Consider the following 14,058-nt stretch of genomic DNA (forward strand, 5'->3'; position numbering starts at 1 on the left):
AAATTAACCATTTAAAAAACCTATCTTAATAATCTATTAACCCTTCATAAACTATTGTAAAAGCTTTGTTAACCGGCATATTGGGGGATGAGGGATGCCAGTAAGTCAAAAATTCTGGTTAACTAAGAGGGAGGAAGTTCAAGTACAGGAGGGGGCTCAGGGCTGGGGGTTGGGATGTGGGAGGGGTTTCAGGGTGCCGGATCTGGGCAGCACTCACCTCGGGCGGCTCCCCACAAGTGGCGACATGTCTGGAGAGGCACGGCCAGGCAGCTCTGCGTGCTGCCTCCGCCTGCAGGCACCACCCCCGCAGCTCTGATTGGCCAAGATCAATGCTCCTAGGCGGAGGCGTGGCCAGGTGGCTCTGCACGCTGCCTCTGCACGCCAGCACCACCCCCTCAGCTCCCATTGGCCACAGTCCCCGGCCAATGGGAGCTGCAGAACCAGTGCTCGGGCAGGGGCAGCGCACGGAGTCCCTGTGGCCATTCCTCCGCCTAGGAGCACTGACTGCGGCCAATGGGAGCTGCGGGGGCGGTGCCTGTGGGCGGAAGTAGCATGCAGAGCTGCTTGGCCACGCCTCTCCAGACATGTCGCTGCTTGCGGGGAGCCGCCCAAGGTGAGTGCCACCAGGATCCGGCACCCCGAAACCCCTCCTACACCCCAACCCCGAGTCCCCTCCCACACCAAAACTCCCTCCCAGAGCCCGCGCCCCGCACCGCGTCTCGAAATGCTGGTTTATAGAGCTTTCCAGTTTGTAAAATGCTGGAGAACACAGCTTTCCCTGTATTTATAAATGCACCCTTAACATAAAGTGTGACCTTTGGAACAAATGATACATATAGATGGTTCTAAATTAATTGTAACCACTCAGGAAAAAAGACCTGGGCATCACTGAGAGACAGCTCAATGACCACCTTTTCTCTATGTGCGGTGGCAATAAAAGTAGCAAATAAATGTTAGGATGCATAAATATTGGAATGACAAATACTATTGGCTGACTGAATCTTACCTAGTTAAGGCCCTGCGAGAGTCTAACTCTGAAGATACAGAAGAAGACACAGACGACACTGGGAGCTGCAGTGCAGAAAATCTGTTCAAACTAGTGGCACTTGGTCGTAAGGACTCTGCAAGAGATTGCAAAAGAAGATGTAGGGAACAGTGATAACATTGGATTATTAAGGAAACAGTGCCACAAAATAATTTAAACAATCTTCCATTACTCCAGAGTTGATAGTATGGAAAACCTGTGGAAAAGGGCTGGCTTGACTCCATTTTATTCTTGCTTTTCATTATTATCATGGCATGCAGGGCTGATTCCTAACTTAATGATTTTTTCTGACTCCTAACATTGAATGCATGCCTGATTCTCTTTCTTGGCTGGATTATCATAATGCTTTATTTACTGGATAAGGTGGGGTGCACAGATCTATTGGGATCCATAGGGTGTATCCTGCATTCCACTCCATTAGCATTCCTGGATGGAAACTCTGGAAAACCAGAGAACTGCTAAGAGTTTTGAGGGTTAATTCTCAGCCAGAGTTCAGAGGCAGATCAAGGAGGCACTATCAGCTGGGTGATAATTAAATGCACCTGAGCCTATTCAGACAGAATATATATATATATATATATTCACCCACAGTGAATACTCAACACATAGCGAATACTCGTACACATCTTAAAGAACTCCAGTTACTATAATGTAAGTAATCTTCTTTGTCCTGCTGCCTTCTACCCACGCAACTGCAAAGCAGTAAACACAGAAAGAATACTATTAAGCAAGATGGATTGCACCTCTTTTGAGCAAGTTCACTCTGAGCCTGTTGCCCTACCAAAACCCAGGCTGTGAGCTGGAAGAAAGGTGAGATGGGATGGTTGGTGTTGCCCCCAATTTTGAGAGAGTAATGTGGTAAACGATTGCAGGTGAATGCATCTGTAGGTGGTCATCTGCAGGGTCACTGCAGTAAACCAAAACAGATGGGGCCACCAGCTACCATGGTGCTATTAGAATTACCATCACTCTGTATTTTCTGGAGAACACATGGTCTGAGGGGAATGGGAGGGAAGGTATACATTAATGGTTCTGACCATGGGAATAGGAAGGCAACCTGTGTGGAGTCCAGACTGTGGCTGTTGCAAAAGCAATAAACTTGGCATTTCTTGTCTTGGGCGTCAAAGAGGCTGAGCCTATCTGCCAGGGAATTCGTAACTCCTAGAAGATGTACTGTGGAGAGAGTGATGCTGAGCTGGGTGCATCAGTTTCATAGCTGTACCACTTCCGTGGATAGTGGTGTGGACCTTGCTCCACCTTGCTTGTTTATATAATAAACAGTGGACATGCTGTCTGACCTGATATGTACTCCAGTGGAACAGCTGATGGATAGGACAAACCTCGCAGACAAACGTAGCTATAGCAGGTTAATGTGAAATGTGGACTCTTGTGGGGTCCATGAGCCTTGGGCTATGTGGTCATCCAGGTGTACTCCCCAAGTCAGGAGAAATGCATCAGGAATGAGTGTCATTGTGGAAGGAGAGTGAGCAAAAGGGATCCCTACACATGTTGTTCCTCTTTTCCCACTAGGTGAGACAGGCTCGAACTGGAAGTGGGGAGACCTTCTTTTCGAAGGAGTCCTTATTCGAAATATAGGCTGATTTTAACCAAGTCTGAAGACTTGGCAGGTGCCACCTGGTGAATGGGGTCACATAATGCACATTGCCACCTGCCCTCAAAGGTAGAAACCTGTCCTGTGATCAGTATATTTTGGTCATGATTGAATCCAGGGCTGCTCCAATACATTCTATAGTCCATGTAGGTGTTAAAGTGGACTTTCCTGGATTTACTTGAAATTCCAAGGACTGGCACAAGTTCAGGTCACTGCCATCTGTACTTCTTGGTAGGACTGATCCTTGAGAAGCCAGTCAACTAGGTAGGGAAATATGTAATAGATAAGTGGGTTCCTACCACTTCTATGGATTTCGTTAATATCCTTGGTGCATCTGATAGCTCAAAGGGAAGTAAATACTTTGAACTGTAAGTGGGACATGCCCATCATAAAGTGCAGAAATATCCTGAGGGTTGGGTGAATATTGGAGTGGAAACATTAGCCTGAGAGCGGCAAACCAGTCATGTTCATTCAGCAATGAGATTATGGCAGCCAACATAACCTTCCTGAATCTTATATTATGGATGAAGATGTTCAACTGTCTGAAGTCCAGGATTGGCCTCCAACCCCATCTTCTTTAGAAACAGGAAGTACCTGGAGAAAAAATTCTTTCCACTGTATTTGAAAGGTATAGGCTCTATGGCTCCTAGCTGGATCAAGGAGTTTTTTCCCTGTTTTGAGAATGCTCTCATGAGGGGTCCCTAAAAAGGGAAGGGAGTTTGAGAGGTGGGGTTGACTGGAACTTGATGGTATAAGCCAGTAGAAATAATGTCCAGAATCAATCTGTTCAATCTGTTAAGTCTGCCATCATGGAAGGAAATGGGCTAGGTGACCGCCAAACGGGGGTGAAGGTGGTACAAAAACAACTGGTTGACAGCTCTCGAGCAATTTATCAAAATGCCTTTGTAGAGGGCTGATGAGTCTGGGGAAGATGGTGACCATACAAAACTTGGGCTTGTGAATGAACCAATTGAGACGATGACACTGGTTCAAGATTGGTCTCCATCCACCTTTCATCTTGCGTACAAGGAAATATGTGAAATAGAATCCTATGGCCTGGTAAGTAATTGGAATGGGTTCTACTGCTACCATTTGAAGAAGAGAGTCCATCTCTAGGGCGAGGATACTGTTTGGCCCTCTCATCAATTAAAGTCCACCTGGCAGCCATCTCAGCCTTCCACTCTCCTGTTCAAGGTAGATCAGTCTTCTCCCATGGCATGACAGTCAGGTTCCTAAAAGGTCTGGAGTGTCTTTATCGCCAAGGGTTACAATAAGGCCAATTCATAGGCCATAGACCCTGCAGCCAGACGCCCGCCAGCAGGCCGGTACGACAGCCTGGCACCGGGGCTGAACGGTGTCCCCAGGCTGGACCTTGAAATCCCCTTCCGAGTCCGAGGAGTACTCCCTCTGGGACCAATGGTGCGCCGGTGCCTCCTGCTCTCAGCTATGGCATCGAGGGGAGCGAGATTCATAGAATCATAGAATATCAGGGTTGGAAGGGATCTCCTGAGGTCATCTAGACCAACCCCCTGCTCAAAGCAGGACCAATCCCCAACTAAATCATCCCAGCCAGGGCTTTGTCAAGCCTGACCTTAAAAACCTCTAAGGAAGGAGATTCCACCACCTCCCTAGGTAGCCCATTCCAGTGCTTCACCACCCTCCTAGGGAAAAAGTTTTTCCTAATATCCAACGTAAACCTCCCCCACTACAACTTGAGACCATTACTCCTTGTTCTGTCATTTGGTACCACTGAGAACAGTCTAGATCCATCCTCTTTGGAACCCCCTTTCAGGTAGTTGAAAGCAGCTATCAAATCCCCCCTCATTCTACTCTTCCGCAGACTAAATAATCCCAGTTCCCTCAGCCTCTCCTCATAAGTCATTTACTCCAGCCCCCTAATAATTTTTGTTGCCCTCCGCTGGACTCTTTCCAATTTTTCCACATCCTTCTTGTAGTGTGGGGCCCAAAACTGGACATTGGTGCCAAGGAGCCGAGTCTTGTTGCTGTCGCAGTGACCAGAGTCTAGTCACCAGTGAGGTGTGCCGGGATAGGGGCAGAGGCGGTGGGGATTGGGAGCGGGTTGCCGGGGCTCGGTGCTGTGATGCCGAACAGTGTCATGAAGAGGTCCCTCGGTACTGTGATGACCATGACTGGCTTCGGGGGGTACTGCATCTATCCCTTGGAGCAGGAGACCGGAATGTGCTACCGGAGACCATGAACTCCACACTGATGACCGCGGGTGTGGAACCAGAGACCGGGCTCGAAGACTGGTGAGGCTCTGGTGAGTGACGACCCCGAATTAGCCACTGGGGAGGCCCCATCTGTGGCTTGCCCTTAGGGGGAGGGGCCTTTTATGGTTCTGTCTCTCGTGGTGAGGGCGGTACTGGTAGAGCCTTTAAGTCTTTGGCCATTTGAAAAGCCTCTGAAATCGATGGCAGCATGAGGTTTCTGGGGCCCTTACAACTCCCGGGAGTAGGAGGAGGCTGTCGTATTGGACTTGGAGCCCTGGCCAGAGAGGCTGCACCCTGCAGTCCCGGTGCAGATGGGTGGCCCATCACGGGTCCTGTGCCCATTGCAACTTTCCTGGACTTTTCCTGGGATGGAGATCGGCCACGTTCATGCTGTTTGCCGCTAGTGTGCGGATCGCTGATTGACATGTGTTTGTGGCAAACTGCACAGCTTGAAACCAGAGGACTGGAGCATGCCCCGTCCCAGGGACAAGTCCCTGAGGGGACCACTAACTAAACTAAACTAATGTACTAACTACTTAAAACACTATATAACAACTGTCTAAACAGAAAACACAGCAAAAACTCTTGAAGCACTTTGCAAGATGCAAAGAAGAGGCATTCCAGAGACTGTCACAGGTGGTAAGAAGGAATTGAGAGGGTGCAGGGCCGATGGCGCCTAATATACCTGTGCATGAGAGCGGAGCTCCAGGGAGCACCAGAGCCAGCCCTATGGATACCGCTGACACAAAAATCTCTGGCAGCCGTGCACATGGGCGCGCACACACCTAGCATGGAATCAACATGAGCAACCACTCGAAGAAGAACTGGCGGATTCAGCAGTCTGTGCGACTTCTTTTGTTTGTGAGCCTTGGAATGAACCGCTTCTCCATGGCTGGAACTTGTGGAAAGTGCATTGTCTTTCTTGGGCCTGGAGGAAGACTTACTGCCATGCTTATGTGCATGCTTCTGTGCCTCACGAGCAAGCTCTGGCAAGGGTACGTAATACTGGTACTGGCAGTACTGGCCTGGGTCTCCGTGGTAGGAGGCGAGCTCCTGGATTTCTCAGGCTGGCATACAGGGGAGGTTCCCCAGCCTGGGTTCAACTGTGGCCTCATGGTGACCTCTATGAGGTGCTTCTGGAGCCAGAGAGCTCGGCCTTTCTGGATATGGCTTGGGAAGGATGAAATGTGGGCTTCTCCCAAACAGTAAATGCAGTGTTGGTGCTCCTTGCTGTCCAAGAAAGAGCATGGGCAGGATGCACATATCTTGAACCCCAGCATCTTCAGCGTAATCCAGTAGCCAGATATGGGTTCTGGAGTGGGTGTAGGTGATGGTGGGGGTGCGGGTGGGGGGAATGGTAAAAATGGCATCCCCAAGTCCTTAAAATCTTAAACTACTACTAATATTAAAACTACAAAAAATTAACTATGTACAATACTAAAAAGTGTTTTTTTTAAAGTGCGTCACAGAGAGATGAGTGGAGAGTAGCAGCTCTGACCCAGACCATGCAGCGTTAAGAAGGAACTGAGGGCGTGGTCAGTCCACTTTGCTCTTTGTTGCCTCAGATGAAACCATGAGGTAGAGCAAGGGCACATGTGTGGACCAACAGACACTACTAATTTCAAATTCTTTGGCTCTGGATGCAGGGTGCACGTGTATAACCCTCAATGGAATACAACCGGGACCATCACTCAAAGAAGAAACTGACAATCTTGTTTAACACTTGCAGTGAATCCGTACAATTTTAAGAATGTCCACTCCAAACTGTTGGCAGACTTAAGTACAAAGGTATACTCCAATTCATACTTTGCATTCTCTTTTAGACTTATCCATGCTGCTCTTTTCTCTTGCATTTACATTTTACACAGCCTGAATCTTTGCTCAGATACCGCAGTATCTATTTGGCTATTTAGTCCAAAAATTTTGTTACTGCAGAGTTAAGGTTTCCCAGTGGTACCTTGTCCCTCAAGAATGTGGAGAGTGGCTAAACTTAAACCTCTGAAAACCAGGAATTACAAAGATAAGGTTCATGCTACCCCACAGAGCCAACCTGGAGCTGTCAATAGTCACGGAGGATAGTTCAGTAATGTTGGTGGCATATGTAATAGCTACGAAGGACTAAGAAAACATGCCAATTATTGTGTTGTGTATCACAGATTTGAATGACAACATTTACCTGCATGCACTCCAGCTGTATTCACTGCATTAGGTGCAGCTGTGCTGAATGGTGGAGGGATTAGTTACTGCAAGTTAGCAGGAGAGGTGCATGTTTACCACCAAGGATCTGCCGACTTCTGTAGTTTGTTTCAGTAGCACTTCACAGGGGTCTTCTAATGGGGAGTTGGTGGCATACATGACTTTGGTCTCAAGGCTTAGTGAGAGGTAAATGAAAGCAATGTCTCAGAAAGCTCAGTGTTTGAGTATAGACTAGGTGTATGTAGCTCCTATTTGCTATGCCTAACTTAAACCCGAGTTTTACCTCAGCAAAGGAAGGTGTTAGACTTTGTCCTACAATGCTCATCTGCAGCATTCCCAGAATGTTTTGTAGCATCTGCCAGGGTAGAGTATTAGTACGTGTGTTATTATGTTAGTATGTGTGTTGGGGTATTGGTCAAAGAGAGGAGAGTTAAGGCTGTGTCACAGGAGTGGCAAATATATAATCCTGTATTTCCTGGTTTTCAGACGTCTAAGTTCAGCCACTCTCTACATCAGGCGCAGGCAAACTTTTTGGCCTGAGGGCCGCATCGGGTTTCAGAAATTGTATGGAGGGCTGGTTAGGGGAGACTGTGCCTCCCCAAACAGCCAGGCGTGGCCCAGCCCCTGCCTCCTATCTGACCCCCCCCGTTTCTCCCCCCCGACGGCCTCCCTGGGACCCCTGCCCAATCCACCCCCCCGCTGTCTGTCCCCTGACCGCCCCCGGACCTCCCGCCCCTAACTGCCCCCCACCGCCCCATCCAACCCCCACTTCTCCTTCCTGACTGCCCCCCCATGACCCCTGCCCCATCCAACCACCCCTTCTCCCTGTCCCCTGACTGCCCCTGGAACTCCCGCCCCTAACTTCCCCCCAAAACCCCATCCAATCCCCCCTCTCCTTCCTGACTGCCCCCCCCCCCGGACCCCTGCCCCATCCAACCACCCCTTCTCCCTGACCGCCCCCGGAACCCCCACCCCCATTCAACCTCCCTTTTCCCCGCCCTCTGACCGTCCCCACCCCTATCCACACCCCCGGTCCCTGACCACCCCCCTGCCCTCTATCCAACCCCTCTCCACCGTTCCCTGTCTCCTTACTGCGCTGCCTGGAGCACTGGTGGCTGGCGGCGCGGCTGCACCAGGACAGGCAGCCGCGCCGCCCGGCTGGAGCCAGCTGCTCACCGCGCAGCACAGAGCACCGAGTCAGGCCAGGCTCTGCAGCTGCACTACCCCAGGAGCTCGCAGCCCCACTGCCCAGAGCATTGCGCCCGCAGCACAGTGAGCTGAGGCTGCGGGGGAGGGGTCGGGGGCTAGCCTCCCTGGCCAGGAGCTCAGGAGCTGGGCAGAACAGTCCCGCGGGCCGTAGTTTGCCCACTTCTGCTCTACATTCTTGAACGGCAAGAGGCATCACTGAGCAACCTTAACTCTGTGTTTCTGGGCACTGAATTTTTCTGCATCCCCATTTACCACAGCCCAGCCCTTCCACTCATGGTTACTTGGCGATGATTATCCCAGCCATAGAATGCACTGGATGTATGCTAGCCCCTGCATCATCTCATCTCCCATCTCTGCCCTTCCAGCACAGCCTAGTTTCCCTGCCTCAGCCCACCTCCATATGGAGAGAAGGGCATTGGTATGGGACCTGCAGCTGGAGGAGCTAATGCAGGAACAGTGCAAGGACTAGCATGGAGTCAGTAGGGACATTTCCTGAAGAAGGGGACAGACATGAGGGAGCATGGATATGGGGAATTTTTAGGGGACAGAGCTAAAATGCCCCAATATCTCCCACAGCACAGCTCTGATGCCCTCCTCTCTACCCCACTCTTCCCTGCACTGCTCCAGCACCCCACACTTTCTCCCTCACTGCTCATACTTCCCCCACCTACTCAAGACTCCTACACCCCTGCTCTAACTCTTCCAACATTCCCTCTCTCACACACACACATTCCACCCTCTTTGCCTCTCTACTTGTAAGCGTGGAGGGGTCATGGAGAGGTGATGGGGCTTTGAGGACTACCTGTACCAGCTGGAGGTCAGAAGGTGAAGGAGAGTGTAGATATGAAGTCCCCACCCCAAGTATGGGTATATGGGATGGGGTTCTACAGATCCATTTGCAGGAAAGGAGGCTCAGAGAGGTGTGAAGTGGTCCAAAAAAATGTTCTTAGCCTGTGGGCCTGTGCCATACTCCAAGGAAGCCCTTTCTCAGCTTTCTACCCCATCTCAGCACCGTGTACCTGTGCAATGCACTGCACATATTAATTCCCAGCTCCCCATCTGGTCTCAGCACTAAGGGGGCTTGTTTTGACAGGGGACAGAAATAGCGGGTATGGATGTGGTGAGGTTTGGGGGACAAAGCCCCAACTCTGTATCTCCTACTGCACAGCTCTGATCCTCTTTTTTCCTCCTCACGCTCTCCTGCACTGTTCCGACCTCCCCTATTTTCCTAGAAGCATCAGCATCAGGGTAAGGGTGAGCCTGGTATTCCTATCCCCACTGCTGCAGGCAGCATGGGGACGGAATAGAGTTCTGGTTTCCTTTCCCTGATCAGGGAGCAGTGCAAGGAAGAGCAGCCTGGTGGAGTAGCCACAGGATTGAATTGTGGGAGATGGGAGGAAGGCACAGATGGCTCTACTTCCCTTCCTCCAGTCCTCATGTCCTGGGAAGGGAATGTGCCTAACTTTCCTTCCTTAAGGTTCTGCTCTGTAAATTCTTCTAATCTCCCAGAGAACAAAGGTCCCTTTGAGGACAATCCCTTTATTCGCTGACTACTTTTTTAGAAACCCAGTTCTTTGTCCAAGTCCTAGTCATCAAACTGGGTTTTCAAAAACACAGCATTTGAATGATCCCTTACTCTAATAAATTGTTGTATAGGAGTGTTTTGGCCTCTTGATAGCTGTGCCAGAGCACAACCCCAAGGGGAAAAGGTAGGCAAAGGTGCATAGCTTCCCTCCTACATCCTCCCAACCCCTCTCCCTCTGCACTGCTCCAACATCCCCCACATTTCCCCTTACTGCTCTGACCCTTCATATTCCTGAGCTCTGCATTAAAAAAGTTGGAAGAATCTGAAAATACTATGAGCAGCTCATTTTAAGGGAGCTGTGTAATTTGACCAAGGGTACATCTACACTGCAATGTAAGCTCAAGGTTTGAATTCAGGTTCAAGCCTAACCCCTTTCCGTACACACACAAATTGCACTAATCCAGGGCTCAGACCCAGGGTCCCAGGGGTGGAGGGTCCAAGCCTGAGTCAAGCCAGGACCCAGGGTTCAAGCCCTATTGGTCTGCTGTGTAGACACAGCCCCAGTGGACTCGTGCTCTGGGAGTCCATCAAAATTATCCCACAATCCCTTAGGCCAACTTTCTTTGTCCTCTGGACAGTCAAGTTTGGTGGACAGTCAAGTTTTCCCACACTGCACCATGAACAAAACACTAGAGTGGCCACATTTTGGGAGGGTGTTAGGAAGTTTGAAATATGGGTTGTTGAACTGGGGTCCACACAATACAGTGTAGATACTGGAGCCCCAGGTTGAGACCCAGGGTTCAACAATTCCTAATCTGGGTTTATAAAAGAACCTAGGGCTTCAGGGCCTACACTAATAAACCCACGGTCTGCTAACTTGAGTTCTACTAGCCCTGGCCTTACATTGCAGTGTAGACATACCACAAATGATTTTTTCATCTTCCCCCTATTTAATTAATGGTAATTATCTTGATAACACCTATAAAGTAAAATCGAAGTCCTCCTGTGTATTTTAAAGCAATTTAAAATATTGGTTTTAAAACAGAAATTTTAATCTCGGAGCAAAACTTCCAAAAAGAGCCCCTGCAGAATGCAAGCAACATACACAATACATATTCTCTGAAAACTGCCAGGGCCAGGACTCAGACTGATAGTATATTGCTGTAGCTCAGGTTTAATGACCACAGCATGTCACTTTGAGCCACCCAGCTTCTGTGACAACAGATTACCTGCAAACTGTCTAGCTGCAACAGAGTCCTAGTCTTGCTGCACATGCTATAATTTAGTGAAAACTTTTACTCCAGATTACTTGTGCTCCAGACTCTTCAGGAAGTTTTAAAACTCTATTAGAGAGATCTATTTTGGGAATTGAATTTGTTCCTAATCTGTTGTGTAATTGTATTTCTTTATTATTTGTTTTATGACTATATAAAACACTTTGGCACATATGGTCAGTGCAGCAGAAATCAATCACTAATAATAAAACAGACTCTTTTCTAATTAATAATTGGCCTGAAGAATTCATTAATTTGTTAAGGTTTTTGAACTTGCTGAAGACTTTAATTAGTTTTTAGGCTGATGGCTCCCACAAAAAGGCAAACCCACAAGATTTTCTCTTCAAGTCTTGAAAACAATTCAAATGAAAGTCTCCAAACAGAAAAGGAAGAGTCTTAACGGGTCCAGGTACCAGTGCCAGGAACCACATGGTCTAGCCTGACATTATATTTTCTTTTGTATTAAGGGACTCCTCTCATGAAAAAGAAGTTGGGTGGGAAAATCAGCCTGCAAATAGCTGATGCCCTTACTATGTGTTACTATTACGCAAAAGACAGTTACTTTTTCCGTAACTGGTGTTCTTCAAGATGTGTTGCTCATGTTAATTCCACAGTAGGTGTGCGTGCTCGCCACGTGCACCGGTGCCGGAAGTTTTCCCCCTAACAGTACCCGTAGGGGAGGAGCGCCCCCCATGACCCCTGGAGTGGCGCCTGCCTGGCGCGGTGTAAGGGGAGCTGCGTGCTCCCCCCACCTTCAGTTCCTTCTTGCCAGAAAACTCCGGCAGCGGGGAAGGAGGGCGGGATGTGGAATAGACATGAGCAACACATCTCGAAGAACACCAGTTACGGAAAAGGTAACTGTCCTTTCTTCTTCGAGTGATTGCTCATGTGTATTCCACAGTAGGTGATTCCAAGCTGTATCTGCTGGAGGTGGGTAGGAGTTCACAAGTTCTCGGGACGGAGTACCGCCTTGCCGAACCCGGCGTCATCCCTGGTTTGGGAGACTATCGCATAGTGAGAGGTGAACGTGTGAACCAAAGACCACGTGGCAGCCCTACAAATGTCCTGAATGGGAACGTGGGCCATAAAGGCAGTCGACGAGGCCTGCGCCCGCGTCGAGTGTGCCCTAACAATAGGCGGCGGGGGAACACCCGCCGGCTCATAACAGGAGCGGATGCACGAAGTGATCCAGTTGGACAGCCGCTGAGTGGAAATCGGCTGGCCTCCCGCGCGCTCAGCTGAGGCGACAAACAGCTGCGAGGACTTTCTGAACGGCTTGGTTCGCTCAAGGTAGAAAGCCAGAGCCCGCCTCACATCGAGCGTGTGGAGGCAGCGTTCCTCATTAATCGCGTGAGGTTTAGGGGAAAGGACTGTTAGAAAAATGTCCTGACCCATGTGGTAGGCGGAGATCACCTTCGGGAGGAACCAGGGTGTGGGTGGAGCTGGACCGTGTACTTATGAAACACAGTATACAGCGGCTCGGAGGTCAGGGCCCTGAGCTCTGAGACCCGCCTGGCCGATGTGATAGCAACCAGGAAGGTCGCCTTCCATGAGAGGTGAGACCAGGAACACGTGACAAGTGGCTCAAACGGGGGCCCCGTAAGCCGAGCCAGCACCAGATTCAGGTCCCACTGCGGGACCAGGGGCTTAGAATACAGGTAAAGCCGGTCCAAACCCATAAGGAACCGGCCGGTCATAGCATGGGAGAATACCGTGTGCCCTTGCACCGGGGGATGGAAAACCAATATGGCTGCCAGATGCACCCTGACCGACAAGGGCACCAGGCCCTGGGCCCTCAGGCAGAGGAGGTAATCGAGGATAAGCTGGATCGGGGCAGCCGTTGGGGATACACCTTGGTCCATCGCCCACCTAGCAAAACGAGACCACTTTGACATGTAGGAGCAGCGAGTGGAGGGCCGCCTACTCTCAAGGAGGATGCGCTGGACCAGAGCTGAACATGTTCTCTCCTCGCCACCTAGCCACTGAGCAGCCACGTCGTGAGGTGAAGAGCTGCCAAGTTGGGGTGGAGGAGACGGCTCCGGTCCTGAGAGAGCAGGTCTGGGCGGAGTGGCAACGGCCACGGCGGAGCCACCGCCAGGCTCCAGGGGGTCCCGTACCAGTGCTGCCTGGGCCACGCCGGGGCAATGAGGAGGACCCTGGTCTTGTCCGTCTTTATTTTCTCTAGGACCTTGCTGATCAGCGGGAACGGGGGGGAAGGCGTATAGGAGTTGGCCAGACCAGGGCAGGACAAAGGCATCAGAGATAGCGCCCCTCCCCAGGCCCCCCCCGGAGCAGAACCGGGGGCATCGTCAGTTCTGTCGGGTCACGAATAGGTCTACCTGGGAAGTTCCCCACCTCCGGAAAAGCCGGAGGGCCACTTCCGGTGTAGGGACCACTCATGCTGAGAGGAAAAATCCCTGCTCAAGCGATCCGCCCTCACGTTCTGGGCACCCGGTAGGTAAAAGGCTTTTAGGTGGATGTCGTGGGCTATACAGAAGTCCCACAGACTGAGGGCTTCGTGGCAGAGGGCGGAGGATCGAGCTCCGCCTTGCCTGTTGATATAGAACATCGAGGCCGTGTTGTCCGTGAGAACCCTGACTGCCTTGCCCTTCAGATGCAAGAGGAAGGCCGTACACGCCAGCCGCACCGCCCTGAGTTCCTTGATGTTTATTTGAAGGGTCAGGTCTTGCGGAGACCACAGGCCTTGGGTCTGAAAATTTCCCACATGGGCTCCCCAGCCCAGGTCCGATGCATCGGACACCAGCTCCATGGGTGGGCCCCTGTCCCTGAATGGGACCCCGTCGAGCATGTTGCTCGGTGCGGACCACCACCGTAGGGAGGTGGTCACCGAGTTCGGCACGGTGAGGGCCTTGTCCAACCTGTCCGTGGCTTGGGAGAATTGCGAGGCCAGCCAGAGCTGGAGAGGCCTCATCCTAAGCCTGGCATGGCGGACCACATACGTGCAC

At 50.7% G+C, this 14,058-nt stretch overlaps 1 protein-coding gene across 3 annotated transcripts in view; it reads right to left on the reverse strand.

The window, feature by feature from the left end:
• EIF4G3 (eukaryotic translation initiation factor 4 gamma 3) overlaps positions 1-14,058 on the reverse strand; it is a 437,959-nt gene that overhangs the window by 43,056 nt on the left and 380,845 nt on the right. For all 3 annotated transcript variants that reach the window (XM_065421392.1, XM_065421390.1, XM_065421391.1), the window contains one exon: positions 1,007-1,121. In XM_065421392.1, coding sequence (XP_065277464.1) covers positions 1,007-1,121 — 115 coding nt within the window. The remainder of the gene's footprint in view (positions 1-1,006; positions 1,122-14,058) is intronic.

The sequence above is a fragment of the Emys orbicularis genome, chromosome 22 (assembly GCF_028017835.1).
Source record: "Emys orbicularis isolate rEmyOrb1 chromosome 22, rEmyOrb1.hap1, whole genome shotgun sequence".
NCBI lineage: Eukaryota > Metazoa > Chordata > Testudines > Emydidae > Emys > Emys orbicularis.